The 21,877-nt window shown below is 25.7% G+C and overlaps 1 protein-coding gene across 3 annotated transcripts in view; it reads right to left on the minus strand.

The window, feature by feature from the left end:
* Window positions 1-21,877, minus strand: part of LOC100197126 (major facilitator superfamily domain-containing protein 12) — a 72,902-nt gene that overhangs the window by 27,581 nt on the left and 23,444 nt on the right. For all 3 annotated transcript variants that reach the window (XM_065816508.1, XM_065816509.1, XM_065816510.1), the window contains exon 3: window positions 9,707-9,904. In XM_065816508.1, coding sequence (XP_065672580.1) covers window positions 9,707-9,904 — 198 coding nt within the window. The remainder of the gene's footprint in view (window positions 1-9,706; window positions 9,905-21,877) is intronic.

Here is a 21,877-nt window from a genome sequence, read left to right on the forward strand (position 1 = left end):
AAACTAATTGACACATACTTGACACACTTTACGATTTTAAAAGTTATATAAGATTATTGTAGTTGAAAATTTAGTATCAGATGCAGACAGAAAAATACTTAGCGCCTTGTTAAAGCTAATATTGCAGCTATAAGTAAATAACCAATCAAATTCAAAGAATTTTAGAAACCAAAAAAATTAACGAAACCATCCATTTAATTGCTAAAAAACCAACTGTTTTAAACATAAATTGTTGGAAAACTGAGTTTTCCAACAATTTATGTTTAAAACAGTTATATATTTTTTTGAACTTTCTAATAAAGTAATGAATTAATTGAATTATTATGGAGTTTTAATTATATTATAATCATGTATACCATTTAAATATCTATATTTATCATATACATACATTTAATATAAAATTGTAATGTAGTTAATTAATTGTAATGTTATAATATAAATTGACATTAGTGCAAGCAGTTGCAAAAACTGGCATTGTAAGAATTATATCATTAAGTGCACTGTAAGAATTTAAAACCATCATTAAGTGCGCTGTATGAATTTGATATCATCATTAAGTGCGGTGTAAGGATTTGAAAACATTATTAAGTGCGCTTTAAGAATTTGAAAACATCATTAAGTGCGCTGAAAGAATTTCCAAACATTAACATAAGGTTCAGTTACCTTTACAATGCATTTTTGGACTTTGTCTAGAAGTTTTTCCTCAGGTTTTGGATACAATATAAGAGCAATTTTTATAGACATAGTAGGCACCTTTTGGAAATAGTAGGGGTACAGACTTCAGGATAGTCCATGTTAATATAGGGGATTCCTTAAAACTGTTTTTCAAATTCCAGATGTAGTTTGATAGTGCAGTGGACTTTTTGTATTTAACATTACTGAATGATAATCTGTGGTTGTTATATTTGGTTTTCCATTCGCCTTCTGTTAATCCAATAAAAACTTTGTTGGGTTGGTTTTTAATTGCGATGATGCATTTGTATATAATGTTTGTGGATTGGCACTTACCATTCAGGGGGCTTTCTTTTTTATTTCAACCATTGCATTTTGGGTCATTATTTTCAATTCTTGGAAAGATAATTTTTTTGTTGTAGTTTTTTATAATTTTTTCAATATTTTTAGTGGAGCTGTAGCTTACCTTTACAGTGTTTCTGTTTAAGATTTTGTGTTTTAGGGAAGTTTTTTTCTAGTAAATTTAAAAACATTTTAGCAACATTTGTGGAGATGCTTTTGTTAAAAGGGGGGTTGAGCCATATGATATTGTATTTACGATTTTTTGGGGATGTTCTTTGTTTGATCTGATACTTAAGGGAATAGTTTTTGTATGGGCAATTTTTTAGTGCTTGTTCATATTTGTTTTTAGACTAGTTAAAAATAACTTCGTTTGAGGAATTTTGCAAAAATCTGTTGCAAATTGAAGTAGATAAGTGTTTGATAATTTGTAGTGGGTGATTAGAAGATGTGTGAGTGTATAGAAGATCATCGTTGGGTTTTTGAAAGGCTTATGGGTGTTTTGGGCTAAATTAAAGGTGACACCAAGAAAGTTTCTGATTTAAGATTTGTTTTTATATCTATTTGAAATTCTATATCTTTAAACTTTTGGATTATATTTTTTCGCATTTGTTCCGTTTCTTGGCCATTAGAATTACGTATTATCAACAAGCCATCATCACAGTAAAGCCATATGTTGGTTTTTATAATTATATTGGATAGTTTGTTGAGTATGAAGATCCCTAAAAGTTCACAAACTTCAGTGCCATCATAGCTGTCCATTGTTACATCAGAACTTTCATGATTCAGTTTTTTTATCCACATGCATTGTTGTAGTAGAGGAGGGATTTTCGGCTCTATGTTTTATGATTTATAGTTGGTCATCTGTTATTGCCGTGTATTGTTTCGCAAATGAAACAGCTTAATTAAATATTTCGTTAATTATAGATGGATAAAATTCATTTTGTCGAATTGTATGAAGAAGTATCTTTTTTTGTCTGCAATGCCGTTAAACCAATGAATAATTTCAGTGGTTTTTTCTATTGGTTTTCTATATGTAGGCTATTTCTTAAGAATGTGTTATTAATGTCTAAGATTTTTTTGCTTATCATTCCAATTTTGCTTTTTACTGGGTTAATGAGACAGCAGGCAGGTTTTGATTTAAAATTTTCTTTATGGTCTTTCAAGGTAATAAATGCTGGAGATTTTGCCAGGTTATATATAGGTTATTGGTTTTATCAGCAAATACATGAACTTCTTTGCTGGTTACAATTTGAAGAATATCTTTTTTTTATTTTTGTTTGAAATTGATCATTTGTGTTTTTAAATTTAATAGATTTCACTAAATTTAAAAAGGCATTTTCAAAGTCGTTAAACTCGGTATATTGAGGGGGTGTTAGTAAGGATTTCAAACCATAATTATCGTTTGCTTCATTGTTTTGTTTGTTTTTTAGAAAGAAATAAGTTTTCCAACAAACTCTTTTTATAAAACTTTCTATTTTTTCTACTAATTTGATGTTTTAATTTTTTTTCCCGTTGTGAGTATGTTTTTAATAGAATAATCAAACTGGATGTTATCCATTATTGAATATACAAATATAGAGTGCTAACAAATAACAACTATTAGGAGCATAACACATAAGTATTACTATATTAACATGGTCTATTCTGAAGTCTGTATCCCCCTACTTAAAGATTTCCAAAAGGTGCTCACTATGTCTTTATGAGAAATTTGCTATTATATCATATCCATAACCTGAGGAACTGCTAAATAAAAAGACAAAAATTATATTAGAGTGCAGCCACGAAAAAAAATTCTTATTAAAAAATTACAAAGCTTGATACAAACCGAACTAACAATAAATAAATTACTCTACTTCATACATCTCATCTATCTAATTATCTACTAATAATTTACTCACACACATTTATTGTAATATACATCATAATATTCTTTATAATTTTATATCAATTTTTAATTTTATATTTTTTTAATATATAAATAATGCACATTATCACATAAACGAATACTTTTAAACAACCATTAAAACATTTAACTATTTCAACACTATTAGCTAACTAAAAATGAATTAATAATAACATTAACCTAACTACTCGAAAACGATTTAAAATATAAATATAAACCGTAACATCCACTAAACACATAGTAGCAAAATTAAATTTTTACTACTTGCCTGAAGATTGTGGTAATACATGAAACTCAGAGTTGCAATTTAAATTATATTATATATTATAAACATTGGTATTTAGCTAATTCCTGGTACTGTGGGTAACATTAACATATATACTATATACTATATTATATATATATATATATATATATATATATATATATATATATATATATATATATATATATATATATATATATATATATATATATATATATATATATATATATATATATATATCTTTATATTATAGTCAATTTATGGCACCAGTTCAAAATATTGCTTTTCAGTGCAGCTTTTGCAAAGTCATCAACTAGTCCACCCTTTTTAGGCCCTTTTTTTTTTAAACTTCCATTTCATAAAATCCAATTTTTTTAAAACTTCTATTTCGGAATTTGAAGGGTTTAGATGTTTTTAATTCAAAAATCCATTGGACTGAAAAAATGGAACATTATGTAGGCTTTCACAGGAAGGCGTGCAATTGCATGCCATTATATGATCAGGCAAATAATATTTTGCCATGATATTTGCTTTAACAATTTGACTGCGGCTATTTCAAAAAACATTTCAAAAACCCGCTGAATGAAAAATATATATAATGCTAAACTTCACTTTATTGGCTACTTATAATTTTATGGTATCAATTTTTTTTTTTTTTTTTTGCTTTTCATCAAAATCATTGTGAAAAAGTTTCATTACATCACTTTTGCTAGCGGGGAGTTTAAATACATCTCAAGCTATTGACTGGCAAATGTATTTATTTCTGGTTATAGCTCAAACTGAAATGCTATCCGTAGCCAAATCAGAAACAATATTTTAAAGCTTCTTTTGCACAAAGAAGTTGCCAACAGTTTTTTGTCTCTTCTCGCTTGCTCTCTCATCTGTTAGTATGATTGATTCTATTGCCTTATCTAAACAAAGTCCGTGATTTTTTAAGTGATTTTTTAAGGTAGTTGTAGAATTTCCTGAGCATTTTATAATTTTGTTACAACGCTGACACTGTCCTTATAACTCTTTTGTAATTGGATTTTTCCATTTTGTCGCGTATATCCAGACTGACATTGCTAATAATATGTATATAAAGTAAGGATATTAAGTAGCCATTTTATCTACCATTAAAAACTAATTCATAACTATTAACTATGCATTTATTTTTAATTCAATGTAAATAAGAAACTGGTGCTAGAAGCCCTATTTATAACTCTAAAGAAACTCTTAAGAAACCTTGATGAAACTTTTAGTACTAGATTAGTAAAAAAGAACTATTAAAATAGGAAACTCCTTAGTACTTGCCTGTGTGCTTAGTTTTTTTTATAAAAAATGATAACTACTGAACTAAAGTTATTTATTAAAGTTACTTATTATCCTATATTTTAAACCATTATTAAATTGTTATTGAAAAATAAATGGAATTAAATTACCATTCAAATTGCTTTAATAAACGTGTTGTTATATTGTTAATAAAAAAACTCTTAGCAATTGTTAATTTTTAAAATATAAATAATTAAACTTTTAACTGAAGTGTTCAAATAAAAAAATTCAAACATTTTCAGGTTTGAATGAAACTTTATGCAGTTAAAACTTGTTATAATATTGAAATAGAATTAAATCGTTATGCAAATGCATAAAAAAAGTTCCAGTTTTTAATTTTTTCACTTTAATTTCAATTAAAAAAACAGTAAAAAAAGTCATTTAAAAAACAGCTGTTTGCTGTTTTTATTTTTTTTGTAAAAAAACAGCTGTTTTACTATTACTTTTAAACAGTGTTCAGAAACCCTACCAGTTACAGCAAAACTTACTAACTTTTTTATAAACAGCAACTTTGTTAGACAACAAAAGTTTCTTTAATGAAATTTTTATAAGAATCATTAATGGTAATTTAAAAACTTAATAAAACTGTTTTAATGCGTAATTATTTACTAGGGTGTATTTACATAAAAACTTATATTTTTTAATTAGTTAAAAAAAACAATATAATTTGAATTAAGTGCAAATATTTTTTAAACATTTTAAGTTTTTCAACGTTAGAAGTAAATTGTTACTTTAATTTAAGGGTTTTCCATAATATACATATAAACATTAGTAAATATAAAAGATTCAAAGTTTATTATTCCAAACGTGATTAAAAACATGACTTAAATAAACTTAGCATTTGAGTTTGTTGAGTTATATTTTAGTTGAGTTATATTTTTGTTTTTTACATTTTAGTTAATTTTTTGTATATCTCTTTTGTTAAGATTTCTTTTTTTAAATGAAGTTAATGAAGTAAATGAATAAGTTTAGGTAAGTTTTTCACCGCATTTTTAAACTTTAAAATCATGTTAAAAGCCGTAATTAAATTGCCAAAACAAAATATTATTTCCGTGGTCATATAATGGTGTGCGATCTTCAAATGCACCCCTTCCTGTGATACCCTGTTATATGCACCAGATACAAATAAGGCAAGGAAAACAATATCATGCATCTTTATTTTTACAATATAACAAAACTTTTTTGTTGTTTGGGATTATGGTGAAATATTTGTTTAAATAAAAATGTGTAAATTAGAGATTGACATCAGCAACTGCAGCAATGCAAATCCGTTGTTACCAATGCTAATCCGTTGTTACCAATGCTAATCAGTTGTTACACCACTGAACATAGTAGAAGTATAACAATGTACCTTAACACGTACATAGTATTAAGTGTTAAAAGTTCATCATTCATTCATAAAAGTTACGACTTTTATAAAGAAATGCACACTAGTAAGCTAATTATAAAAATATTTAAGTCATAACAATTATTCTTATAAATATATTATGAATAAAGTGTCCTCAAAAAAAAAAGGGACAGCATGATTTTTTATTAAAAAGCCATAAAACTCAATGTTATGTCACTTATTTTCAAAAATTATTTTTTGAATATCTAGAACTAACAATGCACTATATGTAATAAAACAAAAGGTAATATATAATCTATGAAATAAATCAAACTGTTGAAACTCAACTTTAAAAAATTATATACATTTTTTTAAATAATGCAAAATTCATTGCAGCAAAAAATTTTTTTTTTCAATGTACTTTATTTATTTACACAATTGAAAAAAAAAGAGTCTCACTTCTGCTACACCATGGGGCTCACAGTGGCTGGTGAACTTTAATTTAGATAAAACTCAATTTTTTCAGCCAATCGTTATGGCACTAATTTAGATCCTCCTATATTTATGAACGGTAATGTACTTAATGAGTCATCTACCCTTCATCTTCTAGAATTACCTTTTACTTCAGATCTTTCTTGGAAACCATATATGAAATCGGTTGTATATATATCAAAAATTAACATCTGCTAAGGTTACATCTCTTTATTGAGCTCAACACTTTCTTATTCCGGATTCTATTCTCTATTTCTATAAATCTCAAATCCGGCCTTGTGTGGAATACTGTTGCCATATCAGGGGCGGATCTTCTAATGATGCACTTTCTCTTTTGGACAAGGTGCAAAAACGCATTGTAAACATAGTTGAACCTACTCTTGCAGTCAACCTTCAACCATTATCACATCGTCGTAATGTTGCTTCTCTTTCTCTTTTCTACAAATACTATAATGGGCACTGCTCTAAAGAGCTAGTGTCTCTTGTGCCATCTACTAAAATTCGTTCTCGTGTTACTCGTCATTCAATTAAGTCTCATCCTTATTCTGTGACTGTTCCTAAATGCTCTGAAAATGCTCATTTATCTAGTTTTTTTCCTCGAACATCAGTTCTTTGGAATTTGCTTCCTTCATCTTGCTTTTCGATTTATATAATTTGCAATCCTTTAAGTCGTCTGTCAATTGTTATCTTGCTCTACAATCTTCATCTTTTCTCTTCCAGTAACTTCCAACTTTAATTGGTGGTTGATTGCAGCCTTGTTGGAAGCGAAGATGTTTAAAAAAAAAAGGTAGGCTGTCAAATTAACATCATATCAAAAAAGGATTTCTTTAAAACTATGTTCTATGTTTCACATTAAGGTTTTCCTTTTTATAAAGTGTTACATGTGATTTTTTTTTTAGTAATGTAAAACTGTTTCTAACTTTTCATACCTTTATGATTCCAAAAATATCATATTATTTTATTTAAATTAAATTTTTTATCATTTTTTTATATGGTAGAGAAAAAAATACATAAATGGCAAAAGAGATAAAGCCTTTGATTCTGCTTCTAACAAAATTCAACAAATTTTTTTTTTTTTCAATAACTCACCTCCCCAAAGCCGAGAAGGCCACTACAGATGAGAAGGCTACTTGTGGTTATCACCCTCTCTCAACTCTATAACTCTGAAACATGAACCTTGACGAACAAGGCCGCTGCGCGGAAAAACAAGTTGAATAGCTTAAAAGCTATTTCAAACATGTTTGGGTTCAAATGTTTGAGCTTTACGCAGTCTGCATATTTACTGCATATTTTATATGCAGTAAATATGCATATAATCTTTTTACTATTTAACAAACTCGATATCACAGCTTTTATGTGTATGTTTAGTAGTGTGTTTGTGCATTAGGGCACCTCATGCATCAGACATTAAACCAGATACACTGTGTAAATAGAAATGTTTAATTACAATTTTTTCGAAGATCTGGGCAAAAATGTGGATTTTAAAAAGTAAATAAATGATGGGGGTAAGAAGGGAAAGAGAGGTCTATTTAAAAACTGAGTATGATTTGAGCCTAATTTAAGACATTTCTAGCACTGATTATGAAATGGTTTTACATATATACATACTTTGTATTACAATATATAACACAATCAATAACAATATATATACAATATATAATAATCAAAAACAATATATATACAATATATAATAATCAATAATTTTTTTTTGTTTTTAATGCATTTTGTGTAAATGTCATAGTTCTGATTTTGTAACTTCTCCATGAGTACCCACTTTTTTTTTGTTCTGAAACCACTGTAATAAAGTTTATTAAATCAGTAGTAAAAAAATTCTTATCAAAATCAGTTGATCCTAGTTTAGCAGTGGTTTGAAGTAAAGGTTCAATTTCTTAATCTTTAGCCAGAGTTATTTTCAGGAGTCCATAATTTTTTACTGAATTGTATCTTATCAGTAAATTTTTAAAAATTTAGATGCCTGCTATTTATTGAAACTATAAAAATATGTCTTTTCACTTCTTAAATTGCAAATTATATTTATTGACCCATCAAAGATCTTTTATATTTGCAAATGATTTTTAAGGTTTTTTAGGCAGCCATTATGTGACATTTGAAAATTTAATGTCAAAGTTTTATTAAAGTAAGTCTAGAGATTTAGTTCTTGAGAATATGGTTATTTGAAATTTTCGGAAAAATCAGAAATTTTAAATAACTATATCTCAAGAACCACAAAAAATTTTATGCTAAAACATTCAGGAATTGCTTTTCTCATTAATATAAACCAGCCCACCAAGTTTCATCAAAATATCAGGTGTTTCATGTTGAAATTTTGGTCCATTTAGCATGGAATGACCCATAATCACATAATCAATATTTTATGATTCATATAAATCATTTTAATATTGAATTATTTGAACAAAAATTAAAAGCAAAAATTATTCAGTACAACTTTTATCTTAATAACAAACACTTTTGTGGTTATAATTTATAATTTAATAAAGTTTAAAACTAAAGTCAATAATTTATATACTCTTATTATTTACTTATAACAAAATTTTTAAAATTTTGTATTTTAATTATTTTTTTTTCTTTTACTAATATTTTTACTATATGTTTTTTAATGTGATTACTGGAGTTAGTTAATGTAATAGTTCTATTTTTTAGGATCTAATCTATCCAACCTCAATCCTTAAAATTGTAGGAGATCCTATAAATCCAATACACATAAGTCTAGTAGTTGATGTCATACTAAGCAAATCCATTCCTAATTCTACTAGTGGCTTGGGTTTTGTCATCTGTGCATAATGCGATAACCTATCACAACTGTGATAGGTTATCGCATTATGCACAGATGTGAACTCATCAAAGTTTAAATTTGTAAAGTTTAATGTAATAGCCAAGAATGTATTAAAATTTTTTTTTTTGTTTAACATTTTGAAAAAAAGTATTCAACTGTGATTTTTAAAAAACTAATTCTTGGTTTTATGGTTGTCCCAATAAACGAACAATAAACAATAAAAGATCAAATATTCAAATAACTAAACTATAACTAAATAGAGCCTGTTTTCTAGAAAACCAACTCAACTTGATTATCTAGATAACCAAATTAGTTTTCCAGAATGCCAAATAATTTTAATATTCTAAAAAAAACAAAATAAATTGTTTTTTCAGATATTGGAAACTGGTTTGTTCATTGGTATATGCTGTAGAATCAAAGTTGGTTTTTTGAAAAATTTATTTTCATATGAGTGTGTGAACGACCCTGATGAATGAATAAAAAATGTTCCTTTGAAGATAATCCTGATGAATGAATTAAATATGATCCTGCAAATGATACTGAAGAATGAATACAAAAAATTATCTTTTGGGAAATACTATGTTTTTAAAAAAATATTACTTGATAAAACAAAGGTGTTTTAAACCACGATTTGATAGTCTTCTGGCATGAAACAGATTGAACGCTTGCAGCTAAACTAGTCGCTTCTTCATCTCCATATGAAACTGAGTACAAACTACTCACTGGTTCTTCTTTTACACCAACATGAAATATAATCATAAACAAAAGTCCCAATACTACCATGGAAACAGCTAAAATCTATACATAATAAAATAATTATCTTAGAGTCTATGTAAGTTAATTCGTTTAGTTATTTTTACAAAAAATTTATAAACAGAAATATTATTAGTGAAAATATTAATCATTAACAAATAAACAAAGTTATATGAAAAAAGAACCTACTCACAAAGTGAGTAACTTGCAGGGCTCAGCTAGTTTTATCATGTCATGTCCTTAACAACTAGGGCTTAAAGCTGCCAGATATATTGCCATTAATATTGAATTATAAAATGGTTGTAACATAAAATGTCAGATCTTTTTATGAGAAAAGTATTAAAAAAGATGTTATATTTATTACCTTGGGTATTTTAAAAACAAATGACAAACAAATATTAAAATGTTTAAAATAAGACAAGCTTAATAAAGTATTTTTAAAAACTTGCTGTAAAAAAATTGTCTTCTGATCAGAATTATTTTATTATTTTTACACTATACACAAATTACTTATGGTAACTTCCACATTCTGCTTGACTAATAAAGTGAACCAGATTGAAGATGATAATTAGTAAAAGATTCAACCAATTAATACAATATTTTAACCATCTGATGTCTTAAATTATTCTTTTAACGGTTTAATATTTTGTATAAATAGAGCTTGACTTAAAAATTGACTTGAAAGTTGTTGATTAAAAAACTTAAAAACTTAAAAGTGTTGACTTAAAAGTCAAAAAAGATATTCAAATCTATATAATAATACTGAACTTAATAGTAGTAGTAGCAGTGCCCTTTTGAGTCTGTTTGACACAGAACTCTTGGCAGCCATTGCAACTGAGATAGTGGCAAGTAAGAGTCGCAGGACTTTGTTTTATAAGAATACCTGAAAGAAAGTGTATGCAAATATCTTTGAACGAAAGTGTATGCAAATGTATTTTTTATTATGCAGCATATACTTTATTATGTAACTTCAAATATTTTATGTAATATCAAGTTTAACAGTTTTACTTGCATTGCGACAACATATCCTAAATTTTGATCTCAAGTGGTCGATTCTGTTTTACTATGTTTTTTTGTTTCTTAAATAATTTTAAAATGTCCAATGTTTATAAGTCAGTGTGGCCGAGCGGTGAGCGCGCCAACAATCTGAAGCAGAGCGCAGAGGTTCAAATCCTATCATTGGTATTTATCTTTTTTTTATTATTATTTTTTGATTATTCTAAAACACAAAATAAAAAACTTTTAAAAAGAGAGCTATAAATTTGCTTCGTCTTGCATTTTAAATAAAAAATTTAAAAAAAAAGAGCAAGCTGATGATTTGAACTATCCACACGACGACCAAAACCTTTTTTAAACACAGTAAGGGAGTTTAAATAATATGTTTTTATTACAAACAAAATTTAAAATTTTAATTTTGTATTTAAAATGAATTATTTTATTGAATTTATTATTTTTAAAAGTAATAAAAAGTTAAAATTACATAATATTAGGGTAAGAAAGAAATTTAAAGTGTTATAGCTCTTTTATCACGCTCCTGGTAAATATTCTAAACGGAGTGTGCAACAATGACAGAACTTAGATAACCATCAAAATACTCCTTATAATATTGATAGAGTCAACTTGAACGCTATAAACTTTCAATGCACGAGGCATTGTAGATATTTTTGTATTTCTTGAATTATCTTTGAATCTTCTATTATCATCATCATGAATGATATAATTATTGAATATACTCTTATTTATAAATAGTATGTAAATTTAATTTTTTAATCTCTTTTTAAAGTTACTAAAGCTTAATTTTTTAATATTTTACTTAATAAAACATATTCTGTTTTGTAGTTGATGCATTGATTCTTGACAGGTTGTTAATTTTATAGAAGCTAAAGTTCATTTTAAAGTTGTTGTTTGTTATTTTTATTGGTTTTAAATAATTTTATATTAGATATTCAATTGTGTTTTAAATGAATCTAATTATTTAGTACAGTGTTATTTTCTGGTGGCAATATTCAGGTTTGATTTTATCAAGTTAAATTTACTTTTGAAAAATATTTTGAAATTACTTATAAAATTTACATTTAGTTTTTTTTTTTAGTTTCTAATTCAACAAATATTTTCAACAAAATCTTTATAACTTAAAAACAATATTTTGTTATTTTAATTTTATGCCACAGCTTATAACATATTGCAAATTTTAGTTTCTAATTATCTTTATCTTTAAAACTGATTTAAAAATATTTTTTTTCTAATATGATTGTGTTATTCTGTTTTATGAGATATTTTACTAATGGTTAAATTGCTCTAAATTGTATTTAATATTTAATTTGATAACCTGTATTTTTTGATATTTATTATTGCCAATAAAGTCGTAGCAATTCCAGCAACAATAGCTGCTGCACCAGCTTATCTGTAACTGGTAAATAAATGATTTGCATGTTTTATAATTAAGTATGAAACTAAAATATCATTCAGGTATTTCAATTATTACTTTTTTTATTTTTAGGTTATTTTTATAAAGCGCTTGTATGCTATTGAGATGTTAATAAGGGCCCACATCCTATAGTGCACATAGGGTGTGGGCCCAGAACAAGGGAAAATATTTTCCCTCATTAAAGGGGAAAAGATTACCCTTGCTGAAAGTGGGTGGAGTTAAAGTACAAAACAAAACAAAAGTGTAATTAAATGTTTTTAACAAAACGAAGGTGTAATTAAATGTTTTTAGTTTAATATGTATACTTTTATTAACCTTTTTTGTTAAATTTTGTTTGCAAACAAATACCAATTTAGTTTCTTTTTTTTTTAATATTAAGTTATGTTTATAAAAAAATTTTGTTGAAGAGATGTACATTCTGTTTCTACACTGTCTTTATGACAGTGTTTATGATTTTCCATGTCAGAATAATATTTTATTGTCATTCCAAAAAAAAAATTTCATTTAAAAAAGATTTTGTGATTACTTTAAATTGCATTTAATAATTTTCATAACAATTAACAATAATCACTGAATTAGGGGGTAATAAATAAGAAACTACAATAAATTCGCAAAAAAAACTTTCACTGCTTATGTTCTTTATTGATCTGTTCATGAAAACAATAATTTTTTTGATTAAAAAGATCTTTAAAAAAAAAATAACACTTTACTACATTCTTTTTTTAATTTTTTTTTATATTTTGTTTTTATAATTTTACCTTTATTATCTCATGATGGTAGAGTTATTTGTCATGTTTAACTAGAAATATTTAAAATTTAGTAATTATTTTATTTCTTTAGTTCAACTTTGGTGCTCTACCAACTATCATTAGTTTACTTAGTCTACTGTTAAAACATGGTTTTAATACATGGTTTTGATATAGGAAACTTTAATTATTTAAAATTTAAAAAATGTTGATCAATAGTTTAAAAAGAAATCAGTTTGTTGCAATCCAGGTAAGAATAATTTTATTTTCTGGTTGAATTACAAAATTTGTTTGCACTGATAGCTTTTATTTTTTTGTTATTTTGTGTAATAGCTAATTGTCTTTGCAATAAATGTGTTTTCTTACAGATTTTGACTATTTTTAACAACGCTCTAGAAAAAACATCAGCAACAGGTAAATTGGTTTGTAGTGTTAATATGATTTTACTTCTTTTATCATGTTATAACTTTTATTTATTACTTCTTTTATCATGTCATAACTTTATTTATTTATTTTAGATATATCTTACAATGCTTTTTTAGCATATTACAGAGGAAAGAGAGGGGCCACATCTCATAAGGCACATAAGAAGTGGGCTTAAATTTAGAGCAAAGCTCTCTCCCCTCACTTTTTTTTTTTTTTTTAACATAGAGTTATGGATTATTAAATAGTGTTACAAGATGATACTATAGCGTAACAAAATGGTTGAAGTGCTTTGTGTGGGTTCAAATCCTTTTGGTTACACACTTCATTTTTTTTTTTTTTTAGTCTTTTCCAATTTTCTAGAATAGAAAATAAAACATTTTTAAAGGCCTATAGATATTATATGCTAACATATAAAGATATTATATACTATAACAGACAAAAGGGTGAGATTTTTAAAAAACTTTTTAAAATCTCTATAAACATTAAAAAGCTTTCAAAATTTCTAAAAACATAAACACCATTAGAAATTTGTGCCCATATATCATGATAGAGATACTCAAGTTATTTATGAGCTTAGTAATTAGTTAAGACTGCGTATTAAAGAGATAACTTTCTTATAGAAAAAAAATTTTCATGCAAACTTTAATTTTCTTTGAATTTCTTGCAAAAACCCGACTTTTTTTACTTTCCAACAGAAAGACTAAAAAACTATTGTGCACTATAATATATATAGTTATTTAAAAAACTAAATTAAATTACAAGAACAGTTTTCATATCATTAATCTCTGTTAAGTTCTTCATTAAAATTGACTATGAAAAAAATTTGGGAAACTTTTTAGATTTTTGTAGGATCTGCTACATTAAGAATTTTTAAGGCAATACTAATAAAATCATGTTAAATAAAAGAATGAAAACTCTCCTATAATAAAATCAGCTAAAAACAAATCTTTTAAATTATTTCAGTGTTTAAAATAAGAAAAAGAGTAATTTTTAAAAAAAACAAAAAACAAAGCAGTTGGTTTTTTTGGCCAAAAAAACAAGAACAAAAAAACGACTCACATCTCTATTTGTTCCTTACATAAATATTTTTTAGTAAACGATAAAAAAAATAACTATATAAAAATTATACTTATTGTATACTTTGAAAGCAAAAAAAAATTTCTTTTATAATTAATTTTAAAAAACTTTAAACATTTTGGTAGACATTGTGCCAATCGCTATTTATCAACAGATTGGATATTAGTACCAGTCTAAAAAATATTTAGAATACCCGCTTGAAATGTGTTAACTAATTACCATCGGTATAAAAAGTTTCAAAAAACATGAGATGACTTTAATATCTGAAATAACGGACTTACCATGACTCGTATAATACTGGTCATGGTATTAAGTAAGTCTATTCCACATCGACCATTTTAATAATTTCGCTTTATTTCAATAATTTTTAAAAAAGAGCAAAACATTAAAATCTTTGCTTTGCTTCAACGATAATTGTTGCTTAGTTACTTAGTTAGATTAATGTTTCATACTTTATATCTTCTATTAGAGAATAAAAAAATAAAAAATGGGGACAGACCTTATTATTTTTTTCTTCAATAAGTTTTTAATAATTTTTTTTTCAGACTATCTGCAGCTTATAAGAACTCTTGCCCCGTTAATTTTAAGACTTAAAAATACCTTGTTTACTACTTTACCACTGCTCAAAAATACAAAGCTTTTTTTTTGTATTTTTTCAACTAACTACTTTTAGACTTTCAACTTTAACATTTAAATAAATGTCACATAATAAATGTGTTTTTAATTAATATTTATTAAAAGACTTTGTCCTTTTCCTATTTAATATATCATTTATAAGACTTGTCGTACAAGTTCTTTAAATGTTCATCAAATAACTTTAATAATTGTTCTTCAATGACTTACTTACAATAAGCTAAAATAAAATTGAAAAAATTATTTAAAGAAGCAATGAATGAATGAAAACTTTTTCAGTTTATAAATGAAATAACATTGGATTGCAAAATTTATAAATATTGTGTAAGTTTTGCATAGTTTTAATGTTTTTTTTTTTTATAATTTTGCTATCTTATTTTATGCTTTTTGTTTTTTAATTTTATTTCTGGAGTTGCAAATAAATTAAATTTGTTAACATTTAATTTCAGAAAGAAAATAATAATTTGTTAACCATTTTAGCAATAAAAAAATCAATAATTTATTTATTTTGTGAACTCTGTTCACACTTTAATTAAAATAGATTAATTTTAATATAATCTAAAATAGAATCTAAAATACTTATCTAAAACAAAACTAAATAGAAACATTTGGGATAAGTTGGAAACATTTAAAAAAAGTTAAAAGTAAGTTAATAAAAAAAAATAAGTTAAAAGTAAAAAATAAGTTAAAACAAAAACACTAAAAGGATCAGTAAAAGCCAAAAAAAAATAACACTCCAAAAAAAGCCAAAAAAAAAAACATTTTTGGGGTGAAAAAAACATGATAGCAAAAAAACACATTTTTTGGCATCTCTAGGAATAAATATAGAAAAGGTTGGTGTGGAACCAAGACCCGTATTTTATGGGTCATGACAGCTAGTAAAATAATAATACACAGTCAATGTTATTTTTTGATTACCATTGAATCAAAATTTGGTAGCAGAGAGTAGTTTCTTTGCTACTGAAGAATGGTAAAAAAGAAATTGAAAATCAAATTAGCAAATAGAAGATCGTTCAGCAGTTAAAAATGTGTGTTAGCATTAAATAGGAAAAAAATGGTTTTATAGTTTTATAGTTCACATTTACACAAAATAAACATCAAACTATTCAGGTTCTCAGAGACAATGAACCAAGTGTAAAAAAAGATAAAAAAGAACTTGAAAGAAACAATAGAACTGAAGAATGAGATGAGATGTTATACCATCAACTTGGTGATGAGATGTTATACCATCAACTGCAAAGAAGATTCCAGAGATGATGTTAACAAGATATAAAATTTGGGTATATGAGAACAGGTTGAAAGAAAATGCTGAATCTCTAAAAATGATTAAAGTTATAGAAGCAGATTTTCAAATTGCAGTAACAGAAAGTTTCATGGACTAAATAAAGGCACTGATTATAAACCTCCTGAAGAAAATTTGTTTAATGACAATGATTAAAAAAAAATAAACCGGATGAAGAAGTGTACTGTTTGCAAAAATCATAAATTATGGTATTGCCCAGTCTTTGCAAATCAAAATGCTGAAGAAAGATGGGAGGCGAGAAAAATAAACTATGCTTCATATGTTCAATTAACTCTGAAGATGATTTCCAAATTTTGAAACAAGTTATTATATTTTTTTATAAATAAAAAATTGAACTGGTTTGCGATACTTCTTTCATTTTCAGATATATCACTTATCAGTAAAAGCTGTTTCAGAAAAATAAAAAATTTCTTCTATTAGTTCCTCACAATCTAAATCCATTTCAAAAAATTTGAACAATTCTTTTTTTTTTTTATAATTACATCAGTCTCAATAGAACATATATTTTCAAGATATATAAACTTTTTATATAAATAATTGTATGAATTTTTATGCTTTTGTAATTCTTTTAGCAAAACTGATATAATTTTATTAAGTACATTCTTTTTTAATAATTCATTTGAACTATCTGTTATAATCTTATCTGCTTCAGATTCATCAAAATTCATTTTCCTTTTCCTATTTCTTTTCTGTTCACAAGTAAAGCTAACCGAAATTGTCAAAACTTTTTTCTTGAAATCTAAGAAAATTTTCCTTCATTTCCAACAAGTAGTTTAATAATGAATCGTACAGCAGAACAACAGTATGCAGGTTTGTATTAGCAGCTTTTATTTTTATTTACACTGTCAAAACATTCTAAAATAGTTTGCCAAATAGTTAGGAGCAGTGCCATTTCCATTTTTTCATTTTTCTTAAAAATCCGCCTGCTTCAGTACGAGTCAATACTTTTTCCAAATTTTCACTTTTAATTTATTTAAGTGCATCAATTATCTCTTTATAATTTTGAAACAAGGCTGTGCATGCATCTGATATGTGAGCAATGAGTGTCAGACCTACGAGTGTCAGTCCTTCAGTACTTTTATGTTTGGCCCCAATTTTGCTTTCAATAGACCACACCGCTTTGTTGACACAGTAATGAAAGAATAAATTTTTTGAATTAATATGAAAAAATGCACAGCTTTTGTGCAACACTCAGCACCACATTGACCAACTAAATTTACAGAATGGCAAGCACATTGAACAAAAATAGCACATAAATTTATTCCTAAAATTTTGGCATTTAAGCGGTTATAAATTCCAGACATATTATTTGCATTATCATATGATTGTCCTCTGCAATCTGCCAAACTTAATTTGAATTTATCCAAAAACTTTAATATTATTTCAAACATTTTGACTGCTTTATGACCAACATTGTTGAAAAAATTTAAAAATCATTCCAATACTTTGAAGTTATCAATATAAACACATAGAACAATAAATGATAATTGGTCAGTGTGAGAAATATAAGGTGTCAATCAACAATTATAGAGAAATATATATTTTTTTTATATCCCTAATTTTGTTTTTATTTCAATTATATTAATAAATTCATCGCATATTGTTTTTGACATGTATGAAGTTTTTCCAGAACCACAGTTTCTGTACTTTAGTATGTGCTCTTTCAAAAGGGAATCATATTCTGCATAGTAAACAACCGGTGCTGGTATTTTACTGTAGCCAAGGTCGGTTCTAAGGACAGGACTGCATAAACATTGGTGCAAATTGACTTATTTTTATATATCATTTTAATGTGCACCAAAAGTTATACAGCCCCAACCATAAACCCATAAACTGGGCTTTGGCCCAGGTCAAATACCACCCCCGGTCGTTTATTAATTCTGCAACCATTTCTAGTGAAATAAAATTTCCATTGTAATTGTCATTAAACTTTTCACTGTGTCCTAGAAGGGGTAATCCCCGGCTACATAACTTCTTTATGACAAAAAACTCTATTTAAAACATTTTTCCAATAATCTATTTTGTTTTTAAAATTTTTGACCAAAAAAGTTTCCACACTTCCACTCATGTTACTTCTTTCAATCATGATCATAGCACGATAGCGATGTGTAGAAGATTTTTTGTGGGATTCTAATAATTGTGAAATATTTTTCCGATCCGAGCATCCGTCTTTTTTTGAAAAAGAACTATTATTTTCAAATATTGTTAGACTCTGAATAAGATAAATAATATCTTTCATGAGTTTCTCAATTTTTTAATTTTTTTGAAAAACTTTCCACGATCAAACAACAATATTTGTCCCCAAATAGTTTTTTCAATGTACTGAAATCTTCATTTTTATTGAATTTGAAACCAAACTTTACAACAACATCAATCAAGGATTTTTCAATATTCCATTTACCAGAATCGTTACTTATAGATATCATGGTACTGATGTTCAAATTTTCAATGTTTGTGGCAATTTCAGTACCATCAGCTGTTTTATTTAAACTAGAATTGGAAATAATGTTTTGAAGGGACAAAGCTGGTAAAATAACGTATTTTCTGTGGATAAAACTGGTACAATAATGGTATTTTCTGTAGACGAAGATGGTACATTTTCTATTAAATTTAGATCTGATAAATAATTTCACCACTAGCAGATGAGCATGAGCATATGTTTAAGTACAACTTTATTTTTGTAGACTGTTCAATTAGTTTTCTTTGGCCTCCTGATGATACTTTGCACCACTTAATCTCTTTCTTTTGTCACTCATTTCAATAGATAAATAAAAAAAATTTTTAATGAAATTGAAAACTTTTCAATGAAGAGAGGAAGCAAATATATTACATAAATTTAACTGCGAGAAAATTAAGATTAATCAGCAATATTTGACAAAACAGAAGTTTTTCCTAATAAATTATAAGCAAAAGGTTAAAATACAAACAAAAGAATTTCTTGAATCCAATAACAACTTTTGAATGGCACAAGTGGACACAAATGCTTAAAAGTTTTTCTTATGTACCTACAATAACTAAACAAATATACCAATGGGTATGCCTATTAGAACAAAATATATTTGAATTTGAATTGATTTGTTTAATTTTATATGGTGTTGTATTCATTTAAGCCTTAATATTTTTATATACGTATATATATGTATAAATATATATATATATATTATATATATATATATATATATATATATATATATATATATATATATATATATATATATATATATATTATACATATATATATATATATATATATATATATATTTATATATATATACACACATATATATATATATATATATATATATATATTTATATATATATATATATATATATATATATATATATATATATATATATATATATATATATATATATATATATATATATATATATACAGGGCGTTAACCAGAAATAAATTTTATACCACGTTTTTGCCGTATTGGGAATTTTTATTGTTGTTGTTCTAGAAAATGTTGTGAATTTTATAGAAAAGGTCCTAAAAAACTCAAAAAAACACTCTAAAAAAAAAAGAAAAGAAATAGGTCATTGACTTTTGGGAATTTTGAGTCCATTGGGAATTCTGTATTTTACGTGGCACCATTGGGCTAGCGATATATATATATATATATATATATATATATATATATATATATATATATATATATATTATATATTATATATTATATATTATATATTATATATTATATATTATATATTATATATTATATATTATATATATATATATATATATATGTATATATATATATATATATATATATAATATATATATATATATATATATATACATACAAAACGATGAATATGACATATAACTTTTTCTGAATATTAATTTTTATATATTCAATCTGAGAGAAATGAAAAATTAATTTTTCAAAAACTTGAATTTTTTATCGGTTACATGCTAATTTTTTGCCACCCTCTAAATTTGCCGCCCTAGGTAGGTGCCAATGTGCCTATTCGTAAATCCAGGGTTGTAAATCTTCCTAAAATCACAATTGCTTGTCCAAATTTGAATGAGAATTTGAACAAATACGTTGTTTAGGTGAAATGAACATCATAGTTTAATAATATGATCTGTCCTGATTATTTATTGGTTTCTTAATTTTTTGATGAAAAATACATTTAACTGCAAAGCTGAAGGTTATCTGGAAGGTCCATATAATTGCCTACCATTCTCCCATTTCTGGAATTAAATTGTTGTTCACTGGAATCCAATGCTAAACTGACTGAATTGACTGGGCACAATGCCTTTAAACCAAGTAAAATTTTAAAACAAAAAATTGTATTCAGGAAGTTATGTTAAAAATTTGAGTAATTTTATAAATTTAATCAGAAATGTAATAAATATCAATTTATGTTTTACATTAGAAAAAAAAAAACATCAAAATTGATTGGAAATATAATCTTGGTAAACTATTCTTATATAACAAATAAATTAGATTAAGAATAGAAAATACGCAGTAGTTTAGTTTTTAATAAAAAAAATAAAAAAAGAGCAATTCTGGCTTCATCTCTTTTCATTCGTTGAGTTCTGGAAACAAAAGGATACAAAAAGAAGGAAAACCAAGTTTTCTAGCTAAGATTACAATTAATTTTTACTGTATTGAGACTTTTTACAATAGGTATTTTTGGTATATAACATAGTATATTCCTAAAATAATTTTAAAGTTCCACATATCAAATAGTTCCCAAAATTTAATTAGTTTCCTACTTTGGGGTAGCAAGATTTCTACAACAAACAAAACAGAATTTTAGACTTTCTTACTTTGGTGTTCCTGATGACAAAGTTTGGCAAAATAAACCATTTGAAATTCACCATTACTTAAAATTACTTTGAACTACTTTTTGACGTATTTTTTGCAAGATCAATAAATTTTGCATAAAATATAATTCTTAATTATAAGCACTTTCTTGGTTAAAATTCTAATATTTTTATTTAATTGTGAAAATTGAAATGTGATTATGTTTTGTTTTGACAATTATATTCAATTATTGATGCACCAAGTAACCACCAATAAGATAAATGGGAAAATTGATTCGTTTAAAACCAATTTTTTCAAAATTTGATTAAAAAAAAAAAATTGTTTAGAAATTCAACTGGAGTCATTAAATGGTTAAAATGCAAGCTTTAACAGTGAATAAAGTAACTGGAAACTTAAAAGCAGTTATTTATACAAAAATTTCAAAAATGCGGAGTTTTCTATGAAACATAGAATTCCTAAACATTGGACCTAAACAACATTGATATTTTAATTGGTGTGAACTACACTGTGCAAATAAGGAGATTAAAGAGAGATGTAAATAAAGTTTTTAAGTTTTGCCACACACTCCTTGAATAAAAATAGTTGGTTCCAGAGTATATCTTTAAGAAATACTTTAAGAAA

This window comes from Hydra vulgaris, chromosome 13, assembly GCF_038396675.1.
Source record: "Hydra vulgaris chromosome 13, alternate assembly HydraT2T_AEP".
NCBI lineage: Eukaryota > Metazoa > Cnidaria > Hydrozoa > Anthoathecata > Hydridae > Hydra > Hydra vulgaris.